This window comes from Poecilia formosa, unplaced genomic scaffold (assembly GCF_000485575.1).
Source record: "Poecilia formosa unplaced genomic scaffold, Poecilia_formosa-5.1.2 Scaffold183, whole genome shotgun sequence".
In the NCBI taxonomy this organism is placed as follows: domain Eukaryota; kingdom Metazoa; phylum Chordata; class Actinopteri; order Cyprinodontiformes; family Poeciliidae; genus Poecilia; species Poecilia formosa.
Window position 1 is genome coordinate 796,580 of NW_006800122.1, and position 18,462 is coordinate 815,041.

At 41.2% G+C, this 18,462-nt stretch overlaps 2 protein-coding genes across 4 annotated transcripts; one reads left to right on the forward strand and one right to left on the reverse strand.

Moving 5' to 3' along the window:
- Positions 1–77: 77 nt before the first annotated feature.
- Positions 78–12,679, reverse strand: LOC103147468 (uncharacterized). 3 transcript variants are annotated; one of them, XM_016678442.1, is made up of 6 exons: positions 12,461–12,679; positions 11,650–11,763; positions 9,733–10,976; positions 8,326–9,198; positions 7,721–7,819; positions 78–257 (listed from the first exon to the last, which is right to left on the reverse strand). In XM_016678442.1, exons 2-6 carry the CDS (start codon positions 11,750–11,752, stop codon positions 222–224), a joined length of 2,355 nt encoding a protein of 784 aa, XP_016533928.1. In that variant the 5' UTR covers positions 11,753–11,763; positions 12,461–12,679; the 3' UTR covers positions 78–221. The 3 variants fall into 3 exon arrangements, with proteins under 3 accessions (XP_016533928.1, XP_007565892.1, XP_016533927.1); XM_007565830.2 differs by lacking the exon at positions 78–257 and adding an exon at positions 5,478–6,703; XM_016678441.1 differs by lacking the exons at positions 78–257; positions 12,461–12,679 and adding an exon at positions 5,478–6,703 and having other exon boundaries at positions 11,650–11,841.
- Positions 3,080–5,240, forward strand: cryba1l1 (crystallin, beta A1, like 1). The gene is made up of 6 exons (XM_007565829.2): positions 3,080–3,190; positions 3,411–3,493; positions 3,621–3,739; positions 4,175–4,316; positions 4,400–4,542; positions 4,629–5,240. The coding sequence occupies exons 2-6, from the start codon at positions 3,419–3,421 to the stop codon at positions 4,774–4,776; spliced, it is 627 nt and encodes a 208-aa protein (XP_007565891.1). The 5' UTR covers positions 3,080–3,190; positions 3,411–3,418; the 3' UTR covers positions 4,777–5,240.
- Positions 12,680–18,462: the final 5,783 nt, after the last annotated feature.

The window sequence follows — 18,462 nt, forward strand, 5'->3', positions numbered from 1 at the left end:
ATGTGATTAGTGAAGATTGTGTATAAGAATTTTTTTTTCCAATGAGTTTAAAAATGCAAGGAAAAACACTTATTTTAGGGCACAACATTTATTCTTTAGTTATCCAATCCAGTTGTTTAGTAGATTTGCTTCTCCAGCTGATCGTGAGCTTTTCAGCTCTCTGCTTTAAATGCTGCAGCAGCAGACACTTGGCATCCCAGCGAGGCTGCAGCTGGCTCAAGTCAGGAACGTCGGTGGGAAAATTCAGAACTATTGTTCTGCAAAAGAAGAAAAATAACCCAAGTAGGAGCAGACTATATTTTTAGTGCTTGTTTGAGTAGCAGCTTCAGCTTTTTACAACCTTTCCAATCCTAAGAACTGTTTCACCAACACAATCAGAACTACAGAATGTTATTTTAATGCAACAACAAATAAAACGATCCCACAGCTTTCCAAGCAATGTTTCAAGAGTTTTAAATTATTGCTTTTCTAATGTCCTGTGACAGCTAGCTGTGCTACGGTGCAAAAAATCAAATCATTATCATATAAATGTTTCCTTGATCTTTCAGAGATCTATAAATTGCCAGACATTATTGATCAAACAATGGCGTGCAAACAGCTATCTGAAATTAAATACTGACAAAGACTCTCGTTTCAGATGTTATGATGCATCATATATACATTTTTGCAACCTTCTTTGCAAACCAATATAACAAACATGAGTGTCATTTTCGACAGCTCTTTAGGCTTTGGTCATCATCCTAAACAACCGGTTCAAAATTGGTTTAATCATTAAATTAATATTTCTAAATTAAGATTACAGGTGTCAAAAATGAGCTTGAACTGATGATTTGTGCTTTTGTCTCATTTTGTTTGGACTGTTGTTACAGTATTTTTATATGTCTTAGAAAAACAGATCAGACTGTGTGAAATGCAGTAACAAGGAATAGGGGAGCACATTACCGCTGTCCTGGCCTCCTCCTTGTTACTACATGATGCAGTTTTAAAGTATTGGTCCTGACAGTCAGGGCACTTCAACCCCTGAATATTCTCAGATTTTATTACGGCCTTGCTGTTCTTCTCAGAGGTTGTTGGTGACTCATTTTAAAACTAGTGACGATTGGGCTTTTCAGGCCTCAAAGCTCTGTAGCTCTGTACTTTTGTCCCTGTGCTGCATGAACCCCAGTGACTCCTCCAAGACGTTGTTATTCTGACAGGTTTTTAACTATGGATGGATAGCTTTCATGTCACTTTTTATATTCTTGTTTATTTGTCTTTGTGAAACACTTTGATTTTAGTGTCTGTGATAGCTGCTACAACTTTTACTTACAAAATTTTACTTATACAAGAGAATTTCAGCTTTGCTATTTCAACTTCTGTCTTTCATAGCAGTGCTTCCTAAAGTTAGGGTAGAGACCCAGTTATGGTCAAACTCAGCAAGAGTGAAGTTCGAAATTACAAATTTGATTTTTTTGAGGCTTATTTTTGCTACTACTTCAAATGCAGTGCTGATCTAAAGGTACTTAGATCAGCTGTTTTCTATGTTTCTATGTCACATAAGAAGCAAAACGTAAATAGCAGCTGTACTTCCTTTAGAAACACAGCTAAACACATAAGCACAGAGCCAGTAGCAAAATGAAAATAGCCAGAGGGGACATAGCAGAGTTGGTAGCAGCAATAGTTCCTCCCATTGCTTTGTCTGGGAGAGACGAGGTTAACGCAGAAAGACAGGGCAGGTGTATCAACTGTAGAAAGAGAAACCCAGGCAGGTGTCAACACTACACACAAAGACACGGTTTAACATAGAAGTTACACCTGTTATTTCTAATGAGAAAGAGGAGAAAATTTCAGAGTAAGGAAATATTCAGTTCAGTTTATCCTCCAGCAGCCCAAGCCTATGGCAGCATAACTACAGTGAAAACTCAGGATAGTATCAGTCACTCAAATTAAAAACTTTATCAAACGGGACAGTTTTAATTCTAGTTTTTGCCTCATGGACAAAAATTGGGAGCTGGAGACAGAGAGGAAGCGTCTGATAACTGAGAGGCCTGTCTCCCATCCCCCTACTATAAACTCAAAGAACCTGCAGTCTGAGATGAAACACTCAGATTTCTATCCACATAATGAAGCATTATTATTACTATTATTACTATTATTATTATTATTATTATTATTATCATTATTAAGGGCTTTATATGTAAAAAGAAGGATTTTGAATTCTATCCTGAATTAAAAAAGTTCCCAAGTGAAAATAAGAGAAATGTTTTAATCTCACATAATTCTTCTTAAATGCTTTTAACATTATTTGTGCTCCTTTATTTGTGAATGACGGCAATGTGTCCATTCTTTTCTGTTTTAATCGTTTAAATCATTACATGACAATTAATTAATTGAATTTACTCATTCTTATGTAGCCCAGAAATTTAAATCTGTTGGTGCTTTTTACAACTTTTTACAACTAAGTCTCAGCAAAACAAAAAGACTGGATGCAAAAATATGCAAAACTGAATATCAAAAAAAAAAAAATTCTGTCTTGTAACAATTATGATAAAACGATTCTATTAACAAACATATTTTATTTATTTTTGTTTACTTGAGACCAAACCAAATCCTTCTAACTTGTGCTTTGCGTCCAGCTGTGGGACCCAGACCCCAACTTTGGGAACCACTGTGCTAATAAGCCACAATGAGAAAGCCAAACCAGACAGCTACCTGTGCACGTGCACCTTCACCAATTAATGCGCGTGAGCGGTAGCACCTGCAGACTTTAAAAATCTGAATCAGAAAATATGACTTTCGCCCTCTCTGTAACATTTCTATACATTAGCTCGGACCTTCACAGATGTAGTTGTGTGTGCCACCTTAATCCCCGCCCTTTGTGCCGGGCAGGGCGCTGGACTGCTGACCGGGGTCCGAACATGCCGGAGCGCCTTTTGTTCTCCAGCGTCAGGGGAACTATAGGATCTGCTGAGCTGGTCGATGCGGCAGGACAACAGCGTGCAGCGGTCACAGAGGGTCGCCGGGGTGCGCGCCCGGCGAGGCGTGGACATTTTCACAGGAGCTCATAGAGAGACGCGGGCGCGCCCCTGTGAGCGCGCCTCCCGCCCACCCGTCGGTATAAAACTGAAGCGCCAGGTTCTCTCAAAGCTCTACGCGAGGCAGGCGGTAGGCGCGTATCACTCCGAGCTCTTCCAATAAAGTGCCAGAATAGGTAAGGAAATCTCTGCTCTATCAGCTCAGGGTCGCTCTCAAATCCAGAAGCACTTTTACTGCAACCAGAGCCCAGATCTCCTCCAATTTACACTTTTTAGTAACAACCAGTAGACGCAATATACGATTCTCAAATGAAAACCACCATAATTTATACAAGGAAGAGATAATCTAAAAATAAGATGCTAACTGTTCTGCATTATTTCCCTGTCCTCAATCAGGAGTCAAGATGTACAAAACTACAAGGTCCCCAATGATGCAGCCTTTGGTCAACTCAGGAATGGGCATGGCTCCTTTCTTCAAGGTAATCTGTCGCTCCTCTGCACACAAACAGGAAACATGGAGTAAATAACTTTTTCTATGATCTGTTAATTTTGTGCTCAGTGTGAAGGAGAACCAACCAGGTTAGGTAACTTGCTCTGTCTCCTCAGGTGACTGTGTTCGAGCAGGAGCATTTCCAAGGAAAGTGCCTGGAGTTCACCTCCGAATGCTGCAACATCCAGGAGTGCGGCATGGACACCATCCGCTCCATCAGGGTGGAGAGCGGAGCGTAAGTCTCTTAAGAGTTTTTGGAGTGACAGTAACAAGCTGCACAAGTTAAATTTAGCCAAAACAATATCTTTATGTACAATATATTGCATCGCAACTGTCATTACAACTTTAGTACTTGCAAAATTGCAAACTGCAATGGAGTGTGTGGATGCAGTATTTACATTTCAGGTAGAATGCTTTCAAACTCTGCTTATCTATTACATACTTGACCACTCAGGTGAAGCTTCACTGCTGTTTATGGCCACAGCTAACATAGATCTTAAAGACTGACATCATTGAGAGCAAGTAGGGGCTGGTAATGCAAAAGAGACTTCAAAATAGGAAAATCTGGGTGAATCATAATTGATACCATCAGTTTAATATATTCTACTTTTCAACAAAGCAACAGAGAGCCCTCTGGTAAGCTGGTCTGTCTCTGTGTCTTTGTGTGAAGCTGGGTGGGCTTCGAGCACCACGACTTCCAGGGCCAGCAGTTCATCCTGGAGAGGGGAGAGTACCCCCACTGGGACGCTTACAGCGGAAACATCTCCTACCATGTGGAGCGTCTTATGTCCTTCCGCCCCATCTACTGCGCTGTGAGTACATCGTCCTCACCTTGTCCAGCCGACCGTCCGGCTGAGAACGTGAAGACATGATCGGTCTCTGTGCTCTTGTCCAGTCCCACCAGAGCAGCCGCATGATCATTTTCGAGAGGGAGAACTTCATGGGCCGCAACGCCGAGATCTGCGACGACTACCCCTCTCTGCAGGCCATGGGCTGGATGATGCCTGAGGTCGGCTCCATGCACGTGCAGTGCGGCGCGTAAGTTCTAGCTCAAAACAGGATCTACAGATTGTCCTCTGTTACTCTCTTTGACCCTGTGCCGTCCTGTTGCTGGCCCCTTGCAGCTTCGTGTGCTACCAGTTCCCTGGCTACAGGGGTCAGCAGTACATCATGGAGTGTGAGAGACACAGTGGAGACTACCAGCACTGGAGGAACTGGGGCTCTCACTGCCAGACCCCTCAGATCCAGTCCATTAGACGCATTCAGCACTGAGAGGAGAATGGGCTGAGATTGAGGCCAAGCAGTTCCTCTCCCCATACCTGCAAACCCCCTCTTCTCCCTCTTTCCCTCCCCTCATTCCTCTTTTTCCTTTTGACTTGAGCCGCCCCAACCTGACAACACCGCACAACGATCCAGAGCCGCTGCCAGAGTGTGATAAGAGACAATATCGCACTGTTAAAGCACAGGGAATTACACACTTTCACACACATGCTGACATTAATGACGCTCATTGTCTTTTTATTTGGTTTAAAGGCTCCTCCACGCAGCAGGCACACACCTGAGCTGTACTCTAGCCTGAGCTCAGTGGAGAGGACAGGAAATTGATCAGACAGGTGTGAAACCTGGAGACCCAGGGAATAATCCCCCCTGCTGAATGAAGCAAAGGTGCAGCTCAGATGTGTTGTGTGAAGGAAACCGATCCACATGCTGATTACTAATAAAGTCATTTTACTTCACGTGGTTTTGTTTTATTCCTACCCTCTTCCATAAGGCTCAAATGACATGCCAATTATTTAAACAAAGGATAAATTATTTCAGATGGCTTTAATGTGGGCGAATCATTGCAAACAATGCAAAAAGAGAAAAAAAAACTAAGATGAATGCAAACTTAGAATCTATCGGATGAAAAGGTTAAAGTAAACGGGCCAAAAAAGCAAACTTTTTTGGAAGATATAATCAAAAGTTTTGACATCTCAGGTGCATACAGAATCATTTATTCAGCAATTTCCCAAAATATTATCAGGTTACAACCACAAACGTCAGTCTCTTTTATTTGGATTTTAGCTTGCATGTCGTGACATTTAAAAGATTTAAAGGGGAAAATTACACGTTTTTAGAAACTAAAATTTAAAAAGTGTTTTTGTGCATATAGTCAGTCACCCCATGACAGCATGAACATTGCCCTGGGCGAGCCCCTCATCCCGTCACTACAGCGACAGAAACGGTTCCAGTTTATGAAAATGTTACACCCCCAACTGGAGCTGCTAAACATGGCACTCAGAAACTAATCGAAATGAAGATGCAACAGAAATTATTTATCCCACATGGGAAGAGTGTGACAGACTCATCTCCCAATTCTCAGCTGCAAGCAGGAAGCATCTGTCAACACAAGGGGGCAGCAACTCCCAATTCAGTGCACATCCACCCAGAAATTTGGAAACCTTCAGATGCACCTCACAGATAGAGAATTACTATTACTTTCTAAAGTCCTTCTAGTCAGAGGCCCACATAACGAAAAACTGTACATTCCTGAGTCAGAACTTAGTGAAACATTTAACATTTTTCTAATTTTACTTTATGAAACAGATCAATTCCAGTCTCATCAGAATGAGGACATCTGTTTTGAGCAATTTTCAAGTGTTGCTACAGATTCTTAACTGGCTGTAGGCCTGGACTTTGACTAGGCCATGAAAATGCTTTAAACCAGAAGACTCCATTCTTCAAACACTGCTTTGTAACTTTTAAAAATATCCCTGTTCTTACACATCTGAATCAGACTGCTGAACATATTTAGAACTAAGATAAAATACCTCTTACCCTTTGGCTTTAAAACCCTCCAAACGGTTTTGTTTACAGCTAAAACAAACTGAACAGCCACAAATTAGCTGTGAAAACCTGCAAACCAATGTAAATAACTAACTTCTTTGAATCAGATCCCAACATCAATTTCTTCCTCTGAAGAGTCTGTCCAGGTTATGTTGACAGGTACAGGGGATGGCCCCATACCTCCCACCACATCTACATCATCCTCCTCAATGACTGCTTCACATTTTTCTGTCTCAGGGATTTTCTCTGAAGTTGTCGTGCTCTCAACATGAGATGAACTAAGAAGATTTCCATTTTTCTTTGGCCTGCCACACCTTCGATTTGGTGGCCTTGTTGTCTGTACTGAATCCTCCTCCAGAAAAGGCAAAAAGTCCTGAAAAACAACGACACAAAGTTAACTTCCTCAAAGATTTAGCTTCATGTTGTTTGGCAGTGGATTCACTGGTCCTTAAAAGCAGTGCTTGCCAACAGAGACGTCATGTTACTGTGAAGTCTCGTCTCGACAGCCCCGAAATGAAACCTTAACAGCAAGATTACTATTATTACTACATACTACTTTCCAAGAGACTTTACCAATGTTATCTTGGCAACCGCTTATATTTCACCCTCAGTTGTTGTTGGCAATACATATGAAGTCATCAGTTTAGTTTCCAATTATGTTATGTTTCCAAAACAAGAAATTTAGACCAGTCTTATATTTCTCTAGGTGGAATATAAGCCCCTTGTTCAGAGGCAGCCTGTAAAGAAGAGAGCTGTGAGAAAGTGATCACAGGAAGCTGAAGAAGGCCTGCAGGCTGTTTAGAGGACATCGATGCCGTGACTCAGTGTGTGACTAACTATATGATCGACTGTGTGGACAACACCATCCCCACCACAAACCTTGGATCACCATTGACCCAAAGGGACAGGAAGAAAAGCCTTCAGGGAGGGAAACGGGGAAATATTGAGACGCATACTGAAAGCCTTTAAAATCAAAAATAGCCCCAAGTTAATAAGTCTGCAAGTAAACCTTTAACTGCAAATCAGTGGTGCTTCTTCACATCCTAATAATACCCAGGGTTTCCCTCAGTGTAGTATAAGCCTGGCGGGAACCAGGCTTTATTTGTGCCCCCACCAGGCTGAGCATTGTTGATTTATTAGGTTCTTTTTAATGATTCCCTTTTTTTTTTAAACACTTTATAGTTGGTGTTTAGGTATTAATCTTCAAGTCTTCCAAAAATGCATAACTATCAAATGATGTTTTTAAATTTCCTGTCAACTTTAAACATTTTTAACTCAAAAACACGGCGGGCAGCTGGAGGACTGCCCTAGCGCCCGGAGCACCAGGCTTAGCAAGGGGGAAACCCTGAATACCAGAAGAATTTGTCTTACCATAAAGGTTCATGCTCACCTGGATGTGTGGATCCCTAAATCTGCTCCTGATTGGGTAGAACTTTGTGACCAAGTGCCTTCTGAAACTGCCAAAATGGGAGTTTCCCTTTGATGGACTCTGCAGGAAATATTGCACACCAAAGTAAGAGATGATACATTTTCTGCAAGAGCCGTTGTCACCTTTTAGCTTTGTCCAACTCATTTAATTTCTTAACAGTTGATATAGGGACCAGTTTACTGCTGCAAAATACACATTAGGTCATCTGTCACACTTTTTAATAGGAATCTCTTACTCTTATGTAATACTCTAAGTTTTCGTAGAAATCGAGCTTTGGGTTTAAATTAGCTTTAAGTGATAATCATCAGAATAAACAGAATTAAATCTCAAATATATCACTGTGTAATATGTCTATGTAGGTTTTACTGTTTGAGGTGAAGTATTGATATAAAATTAAATGGTATTCAAGTAAACAGTGATGACCTATTTTTACCTATAGCTACTTTTTAGTGAGACAGACTATCATCTTCGGTTAGCTGCCATTTTTACTCTATTTAGATTACTCGGTCCTCTTAAGAAAAACTGAAATCTGGAAAACATCAGCAGGTTGCAGATAGTTTAGTCACCTTTTCCTCAGAAAGCTCACAGTTGTTTCCCTGCCGCGCCGCTCTGACTGACAGCAAGTTGTCTCTAGTCAGTTTCACCACCGGTGTCTGCTGCAGCTGCTTCTCCTGTTGATCCTGACCCGACGTGGCCTTTGAGTCCCGCGACGATGCCGGCTTCTTCACCTTTTTCTTCTCTAACGAGAACAGATACGTGTTTGACCTCCTCCTCTTCGGCCTCCTTGCTGGTGTGACGGATTTGAACTTTTTAGAGGAAACAGCCTGGGTGTCTGATAGTCCGGTATCAGCCCTCTGTACTCCAGGTGTCTGAGAGCGATTGACTATGCGCTGCAGAAAAGGTGTGTGAGAGGTTTCCTCATGAATCTTGGTTGTTTTGTAATTCCTCTGAATTGCCTGACTGGCTTCTGGAGAGATCTGAATGCAAGAGCTGGCGTGATTGCTTTCATCATGCTGCTCAAATGATTGGAGTAAGTTTTCCAGAATGTCGTTCAGCTCCCCCTCACATTGCTGCTGCAGCACTGGCATCTCACAGCTGCTAATCTGGGCCTGGTGTTTGTTTTGGATAGCAGAGTTGCCAGGAGTGTTGCTGCCTGTTGAAAGAGGAGCTTTGTTGTTTGGTAAGATGTCCAGATCCTGAAAGACCTCCTCCAACAAACGATCGATGTGCTCAGGCTGGTCCTCATGAGGCGGAGGAGTTGGAGGAGCAAACTGTGGGCTGTAGAGACGGGATGATGCTGGGGAAACGTATGGTGCAGCATGCGAACGCATCGGTCGAATGGAGGGACTGGAAGACGTTAAAACAGGCCCATCATAGAGGTTGTTGGAGGGTGTTGGTTGGTTCCTGCAGATCTGATCCGTGCCAATAGGAAGACTGGCCTGGAATCAGAGAGAGAAAACACCAATTATGACGCAAAAAAAAATAAAAAATATTCAGATACGCCCTGAAGAAAAATGTTATGAAAAAGGCTAATTTGATCTTAGAGTAATTGGTGAAAACAGGAGTGTGTGTTATTAGGTTTTCTGTGTTTTATTTAATATATTTTATTTTGTGGTTTCTGACCTGTAAAAAATGCTACATAAATAAAGTTTATGAACTTACTTACTCAAGAAATACACTTTCAACTGTAGATCGGCTTCAGTTCAACTTCATAAACTGTTTCCCCATAAAAAATGTCTAAGCAATGATGGGCTCTGATTGGTTTTCAGTCCAAGTGATTCACAGAAAGGGCACTGAAGTGTGTAGACAATTTGATAAAACAGTGTTCGCTCTGGCTCCAGAATATCGACGTATTAGGGCTGGGCGATACATTTAATCGACAAATCTTTTTTTTTTTTTTCCGAAGATTTAATTTGAGAAAAATCAGGATTTTTTTTCTCGTTTCCATAATTCTGAGTGGTTATATCCCTCACCTTGGCAACCTGCTGTGTGGTTTTTCTTCTCTCCCGTTGGGTGTTCGCTCCCCCTCTGCCTTGCGGCGTCTCCTGACTCTGGTCCTCCTCAAACACGTTTCCACGTCTCCTCGGCTTCTTCTTGGCTGGCTCCAGCTCCTCCCTGGTCTTCTGGTGTAGCCTCCTGCCCACAGCGCCCCCACCCTGACCTGCTCTGGGCGTCCTCACCCTCCACCTGTGCAGGAACAGTTTCTGCAGTTTGCTCACCCCAATCTCCTGCACATCCACCATCTGAGTGAACGTGCCTCGCCCCCTCCCTCTCGGCCTCCCTCTGGGTCTCCTGGTCCTCTGCTGTCCGCTCTTGGCTGCCTGGGCACCCCTTGGCTTCCTCCCTGCCCGCCCCCTGCGGGGGCTCTCCCTCTTCTCCGGGTTCAGGAAGTGGTTGATGAATCCCACAATGTTTCCCTCAAACTGCTCCAACCTCTCTCCTTCCCATTCCTCTGGGTTAGGGTCGGCCCAGCAGCTCTGAGAATCGGCCACACAGGGAGCCGTCTGGGTGGAGTAATGAGGAAGAGGAGCAGGAAGAGGCGCGTACTGTGGCGTCACGATGGCGACAGATGTCCTTCCAGGTGTTGTGGATTCCTGCAGACAGCCTGGTGGAGCAGCGGTGTACTGCAGCGTTTGGTTTTCTTCGGGTGGGTAGATGACAGTGACAAGCTGATGAGAGTCTGTGTGTCCTAAACTCTGGAGGACGCTCATGTCGATGGTCTCATAGGGGACCACTGCGGGGACAGGAGGACATGAGTCGACAAGCTGTTCCTCAGTTTGAGTCCACATGTCTCTTCCTCCACCTGACACCTCCGCCTCTTTCCACATATAGGTGGACCCATCCCTCACCTCTCTCCTCCACCTGACCAGCCTCCCCTCATGCTCCTCTGTCCTCTGTGGCTCCGTTTGGACCCCCACCTCCGCGTACTGCTCTGTCCCTCCACCAAACCTTCCTCTGCTCTTCGTCACCTCCACCAAGCCGCTGATGCCGAGCTTGGCTGCAGCGTAAATGGCCTCCTGCTTCTCGTTCTCCCCCTCCCCGGCCATCTCTCCGGAGTAAAGGAGCCGGATGATGTGCAGCAGGGTGCAGGCGCCCAGGGCCTGGAACTCCAGGAGACGGCTCTGTCCAGAAGGGGGCGCCGGTGAGGACGACAGAGCCGAGGAGATGTGAGGGCTGATGGCCGACAGAATGCAACTGTGTGCTGGGACTGAAACACCTGACGGTGAAAAGATTAACATAAAAAACGTTTAAACAAGATGCAATAGGAAAATAAAGATATTCCTTTAGATTTGACCTTGTTCTGCAGTCACATTGAGCAAGACAGCAGCAAAAGTGCAAAGAAAACTTCCAAAAACAGCTCGGATAACTACTAATAAATGACGTTTAACTAAAGTCCTACAGGGTTTAGAGTCCCAGTTGACGGCGTTTCAAATAAAAACCTAGAGGTTGGAGTCCTTGTCAAACGGTGTTTTTGACTAAAGTCCCAGAGGGTTAGAGCCCCAGTTAAACGACATTTAACTGAAGTCCTAAAAGGGGTGCGGGTTTTAATATTTTTATCTTTTTTAATCTTTTTCAAAATGTCTTTCTCTTTCTCACTGTTTATTCAATGTCACATGTTGTTTTTATTTTAATTATGTGAAGCACTTTGAAATGCCTTCCTGCTGAAATGTGCTATACAAATAAAATTTGATTGATTGATTGATTGATAATAAAGACCCATTTACAACATATTGCAAGAATTTCTGCTCCCCTATATGAAAACCCTAAGTAATATAAAAATTTGCACGGAACTGTTTGCAAATATTTGTCCCACAAGTAATTATCAGCAGCAACCTTATATAAATTGTCAACAAAAATGCATTTGTTCTAATTTGTGAGTGAGTTTGTACCTCCAGCTTTGAGCAAAGTGTCACAGAACTGGCTGCATTGCTGCTGCTTTCGTAGTTCTGCAACGATGAGGGCTTCGAAGCCCGGTTTCTGGTAGCACCACATTTCTCCATCCACTTCAAAGCAGGAGTCAAAAGGCACAGAATAAAGGTGAGTCAGACCAGAAGATAACACAAGTATGCTTTTTATTTCATAACAGAAAGACCCAATTATCTGAATCTTGTCATTTTCATAAAAACCCACCTGAAAATTATTTAAAAATAAATTCATCACAGCATTTTTTTTTCTTGCAAAGACTACACTGTATTATATAAAAAACAGAAGTCACTCATATAAGTAACTATATTTTTCACTTTAAGTGTATTTTTGTCTGTCTCACCTGTATATAAAATAGTATTACAGACATAATTATCCTATTTATTCCAACACACTGACTTATGACTTTTAAAAACCTTTCTTAGGCAAACTTTTACACATTAAAATAATTATATGACTTCAGTTTTACTTTAATTGTATGAGCTAACTTAATCACTTTTCGGCAGCTAGGGGTCCAGGCTCAAAGGCAAGTCGCCTGGATCAAGCACACCTGAGTTTAGCATTACAAACCTTTTGCAGGCTAACTACAAAACCAAACTATTCAAAATAAGCATATTTTATCGGCCCTGACAGTCCAGCTGCTAGTTACCACTTCAAACACACTATAATATGCAGTCTAATAACTCTACTGAGTTTTATTGCCAAAAACAAACTCTATGCTAGCTAAATTACTATACAGTAAAACGCGCGCAGGTGTCCGACACCGTCGGTACTTACCGTCTTAAAGGGCCCTAAAATGATTTCTGAAGTCCAAAAATGTAAAGAAAATATTTTATATACATAACACGAACGTGTGAATTGAGTCTTTCTTCTCTTTTTTTTATTTTCGTCTGATTAAAAGAGGTAGAGGCCAGCCACGGGTCATTTTGGTGATCACCAGCAAAGCGGGATGGACAACGAGGCAGCAGTTTGCCACTGTCGCCGCCAGGTGGCGACAGTGGCTCTCCACAATGACCAAAACCGGACTTTTTTGGATAGTCAACTAAAGAGTGAAAATAAAGCCAAGAGGGTTTCTTTACGTACTTCCAGCTTCTTTTGTAAATCAAAACAAAACGATGAAATCCAATTTTGACTGGATTTTGAGATTTCTGTTCATTTGTAATTAAAATAGGATTGCATTTGTTGTCTTCTTTTACACAAAATAAGAAAGTGGGAGGTTTTTTATCCACATTTTTTTTATCTTTGTGTGATTGTAAGTTACCCTTCAACAAGAACAACAACAACAATAATAATAATAATAATAATAATAATAATAATAATAATAATAATAATAAATATTATTACTCTTGGAAGTACCTAAAACAAAGCAAATTAAAGTTAAAGAATGTCAGAAAAAATTAAAGAAAAAAGAGAGAGGAGCAGGGGTTAACACTGAAAAAAGGCATACAAATATTAAATATTTAGAGCCACATCTTAGAAATTCAAACTAATAAAAAGCTAAATACAACAATACCATTTTAGATGATATTTTTGTAGATTTTTATAAATTATAAATACTTTCACAACATGATATAAGGTTTGAATTAAATGTATTAAAAGAATTGAAAAGAAGTATAGATTTCTTATATTTCCCCTTTTATTTTTCAAAAGATTTCATTTCTATAAGGAAAACAGATTACATTTTGTTTGAAAATGTAATCTCTCTCTCTCTGTAAAATCAGAAAATTATAAACCAGATTCTTTATAAAGTTAATTTGAATTTCACTACACCTAGGAACGGTTCAGTCAAGACCCATAAAATCAAGATATCACTTAAATCGTCTCTATCTGACAACAGAAAGTAGGCCAAAAAAAATCAAAAAGCAACTAAATATATCCTAATATGCAGTAAAAACAAGAACTCCATTAAACCACAGACAGTGACATTATACAAAGAAGGAGAAAATATAGAACTGTGGTTTCCAGAAGTTATCATTCATATCACAAAATAACCCAGAAAAACGTCTGACGGCCTTCAAGCTTCACTAGCCTCAGTTCAGGTCCTATTATTCAAGAATAAAAAAAATAAGTGTTTTGGCCAAAACTGACTCCAAAAACAACAACAACAACAACAACAACAAAACACAAATATCTGTCTCATATTACCCAGTAAATATCTTTATGATAAAAAGTTTTAGGAAAATACTCTCTGGACTGATGTCACAGTCGTGAAACTTTATGAAACTGGCTTCTTTTTTTCAAAATGTCCCAATTCATCTGGAATAAAAATAAAGTAGCATATGAGGAAAAGATGATCATGCTGGCCGTGGGAGTAATGGGAGGTTCTGGGGCTGTTTTACTGCTTCAGGACCCGGCTGACTTGCTATAAATTGATGAAAAGGTGAACTCCTCTTTCTCTTTCGTGTTGAAGGAAAAGTTATTAGTTTGCGATCTTAAACTCAAAATAACCAAGATCATGATAACCACACTAAGTCTGATCAATATGTCATAGCACAACCCTTCAATGTTGATGAATTAAAGTAATTCTGCAGGGAAAAGTGCCCCCAAGTTCCTCCAGAGAGATGTAAAGACACATTTATTGTGTGATGGGATCTGCTCGAGAGTAACAGAAACAGTGAACACATCATGTGGGAAGTTACTTTTTCACTTGATTTTGGATCAGACAGAAAAATAAAAACAGAAGACATCCTCATAGGAACAAAAATACAAAAATCATTTTCTTTAATTTGCAACAAATATAGCAGCATGTGCATATTTTCTCCTCTATTTCCTCCTAAAAAAAAAGTATAATGGTGACTCCATTAGTTACAAAGCATAGTGCAGAATTATAAGCTGAGTCCAGTCCTGGATAACACAGCATAACAAGATTTATGAGATTCAGATTTCATTCTTCTGAAATCGTTTGTTTGTCATAACAAATTATTGATGACGGTACCAGGAAAAGCCTAAGCCATGTTATGATATAAAAACCGCATAATCTCTGTGTTCAACAGCAAGCAGTTAAACAGGTGTTAAAACAAACAAGTAAAAAACAGTCTCTCTATAAAACAAAAACGACAAATCAACTGGCTCAGTTAAGTAACTGACTTGGCAGTATTTTTGGTTAAAAAATGTTTTTTTATTTTATTTTTTAATTTCTAAAACTCATATTTCCCACCTCTTTTGACGTAAAACAATCTCATCATCAGAAAAGAGACACGTTTAGCAATAATTATGTTTAATCATTGAGAGCCTGAAGAAAACATTCCTGTATGACGTAACAGTTCATTCTTGGAAAGCTCTTGCTCAACTCTGACGAAACGTGTTGACGAGTCCTGCTCATCTTATTGGGAGAATATTAGTAATTTCCTCTAATCAACCTACAGATTCTTACCCAGAAGTCATTCCTACTCGATCGACACCTTTGATTAACTCGCTGACATTGTTAATTTCTCGGTGACTGACGCATCAATGGAGGCCCAAACCCTTATTCTCCCATTTAATATTTTCCACAGAAGTGACACAATATAAAACTTAACACAAACAACAAGATCTGCTTTGGTCTTATCCCCCCAGTCAGTATTTGGAACATCCTTCGGTTACGTCGAACCAGAAAGAAGCATCTTCTCCAGTTTACGATGTATCGTTGAGTCTGAGAACACCGTTAAGGACTTGGACAAACGACGGGGAGGGGACCGTGGTGAAAGCCTTTGTAGGGGACGGAGACTCTTGCGGAGGAGTTGGTCGCGGCCACCGCTCGTAAAACTTGACAAAGAAGAGCGGGTCTTTGAAGGGCCCCCCGTAGATGATGGCCTGCATCAGATAGACGAGGGCCACAACCATGAAGCTGATGAGGAAGAAGGGGAGGAAGGGCCTCAAGTGGTTCCAGGCAACACCGACTCCGTAGCTGAGGTTGCTGAGCCCGCTCTGGTGGCCGGTGTGGGTTGTGTGGCGGGAGGAGTCTGGGGCCGGAGCGTTATCCGAAGGCTCCTCAGGTGAATTTGAAAAGGACGAAGAGGGGCCCTCGGGTGAATCCATGGGGTTGTAACTGCAACACAAGTCCTTTCTTTGCACCCAAACCTATACTGTAGGTACTCACATTACTCCCCAGAAAAAAGAAAAAAAAAAAAAAGGAACAGCCAGTGAGATTATGAAGAAGTAAGGATGAAGCCAAACTTAATCTCCCCTGTGCTGTGGCTCCTCTGACGTGGACTCCTGCTGTGATTAATCCAAAGATAAAATCCCTCAACAAACCAGTCGTTGGTCTCCCGTCCGGCAGGCCTCCCACTGACATTAAATGTTCCTCCTTCTCTCTGAGCTCCGGACGGACCGAGAGGAATCAAAGAGCAGCAGGGAAGCCATAAATAGATTTGACACCCAATGACAGGACACGTGTAAGGAAGGGTGCTGCTACTTTTGGTGATCTCGGTTTTAATGGCTGCGTGTGTGCCCGGAGAACAGGTTAAAATATTATACGCACACACACACACACTCACGCACACACACGTACGTACGCGGGGTGGCTAACAGAGACATGCACACACATGCAGGTCAGAAATGTGCAGTGACAGGACGTTAATGTTTCCCACTTGTTTATTACAGTTCTAATAATACAGCTTTGACTAAAGAGTTCTTACATTAAGACAGGTGCAGCTGGAGGATTTCACAGCTAGTTAAAACTTTATACCGCCTCAATGCTCTGTTAAAACCCCATCATTTACTTATTTGGTGTATTTTAAACCCTGCAGTTAAAAATATAGTTCGCCTTAAGAACATGTCAACAGGATGGCAACATTTAAAGTGTCTTGTAAAAATGTTTTTCGCATTTTATCATCTTGCAGCCACAAACATGAATGTACATCATTGGGCTGGGTTTTATTATGGAAATAAAGCATAACTGTGATTTGTTTTATGAATAAAATGTGAAAAGTCTGGTCATTCATTTGTGTTAAATAACTGGGAGTGAATTTTTGGATCTACCTTTTCTTTGCTCTCACAGCTGAAGGTCTTTGCAGGTGTAGAAACCAACATTTTTCTCCATCCTTGCTCAAATATTTTAAGCTCAGTTAATTAGCTAAAGTGTCTGTCATCCCAGCCCAATAACATGCTTTGCTCAAAAGCAATCCGTTGCAGCTCTGGCTGCATGTTTAAGGCCATTGTCCTGCTGAAAGGTGAAACCTCCTGCAATCTCAATCTCTAATCTCCAGTGAAGTTCAGAGTTTGAAATCCAATCCAATCTCAAGTCTAGTGAAGCTTTTCTTTCGTGATTACCCTGTATTTAGTTTTTCTTCTTGTCATTACATGGTACATATACATTTTTTGACTAAATGCCAAAAAGCTTAACAGTTCAGATGAAATTTTCAGTCTCAAAGTTTTGCCTCACAATTTTTAGTTTTCTTCTTTGCCTCACAACTTCGACCAGCCAGCTGCCTTCATGGCTTTCTAACACTCACAGAAGACCTGTATGTTTACAATTTATTTAAACAAACATACATGTATTTGAAAGATATATATTCCTCTTCCTTCAACTTCACATTTACATATATGTGTTGGTCTATCACATAAAATCCCAATAAAGGACATCTTTTGTGGTTGTATCGAGACAAAGGATGAAAACAGTATAAATATGGTTGCAAACGCTACACGGTGTTCAGAGGAGGCAGGTGCAGCTGAAAAGGGACAACGTGTTCCCACGAGGGTGATGCACATCGTACTCGGTGCTGGAGCAGCGTAAAAAACTAGGTCAGATTCAGGCCTCTGTTTTCAGACGCGGGGAAACTTCAAACATTCACACTCTGCTATGTTGCTAAAAGACACAGTGAGCAATCCGATCTTTGGCTCTGTGGAATCATAGCCTGTAAAATTAAATTAAATCTGGCTCACTGGCTGACACGTAGCAAATCCTGTAGCCTGACTAATACTAAAACCATTTACAGTCGGCTATGCACTCCCAAAGCCACCTCGTGATCCAGCAGCTGCCTTTTGAATGTGCCACATACTGAAAACGACAAGACATGTACCGGAGCGCAACCCTGAAGCACAAAATCATGTCGAGATGCAACGAGAGACAACAGAAAAGTTGAGAATGTCAGCGCTTCGGTCTTCTGCTGCTTTGTTGCGAACACGTCCAATGTGTTTGACGCAGGAGTTGTAGGAACGCGACTCGTTCAAAGGCAAATCTTTTTGCTGGATTTGAAAAGCTTTGATAATTAGTTAATCCATGAAGGAAACTTCAAAAGGCTTCACAGAGCAAACTGACGTTGAGGAGAGAAGAGCAGACGGGGTCAAGTTTTAGTGTTTGCAACTCGCCCCAACGAGTGCCAGGGGATGAAATTACCGAGAGACACCGGCTCTTTAATTAGAATTGTCTGGTGACAGAAGTTCCCACTTATCTCACGTAGGGAAATTACAACCTAGATTAAATATCTACACAGCAACAAAAAACCTAAAGAAACTCAATCTGAAGGATAAAGTGTCAGAGAGTCAGATAAATGGATACTTTACAAAAGTAGCTCCTCGTTTGATACAAAATTAAGGCAGACAATTCTCAAAACAATGCAAAAGAAGCAAAAAGGTTTCACATTTTAATTAATCACACGTTTAAAAAAAGCAGCACCATGAATTTTCCAAACTTAAGAGTATGTTTTTGATGAGGGAATAATATGAAATTTGATTTTACATAAATTCCATAATGTTGACACTTGAAATTGAAAGACTATATTGAAACTAGTCTAATAGAAGCAAGATCATAATCAAAATTGATAAATATAAAATATCACCATTTCAAGAAAAACTGAATA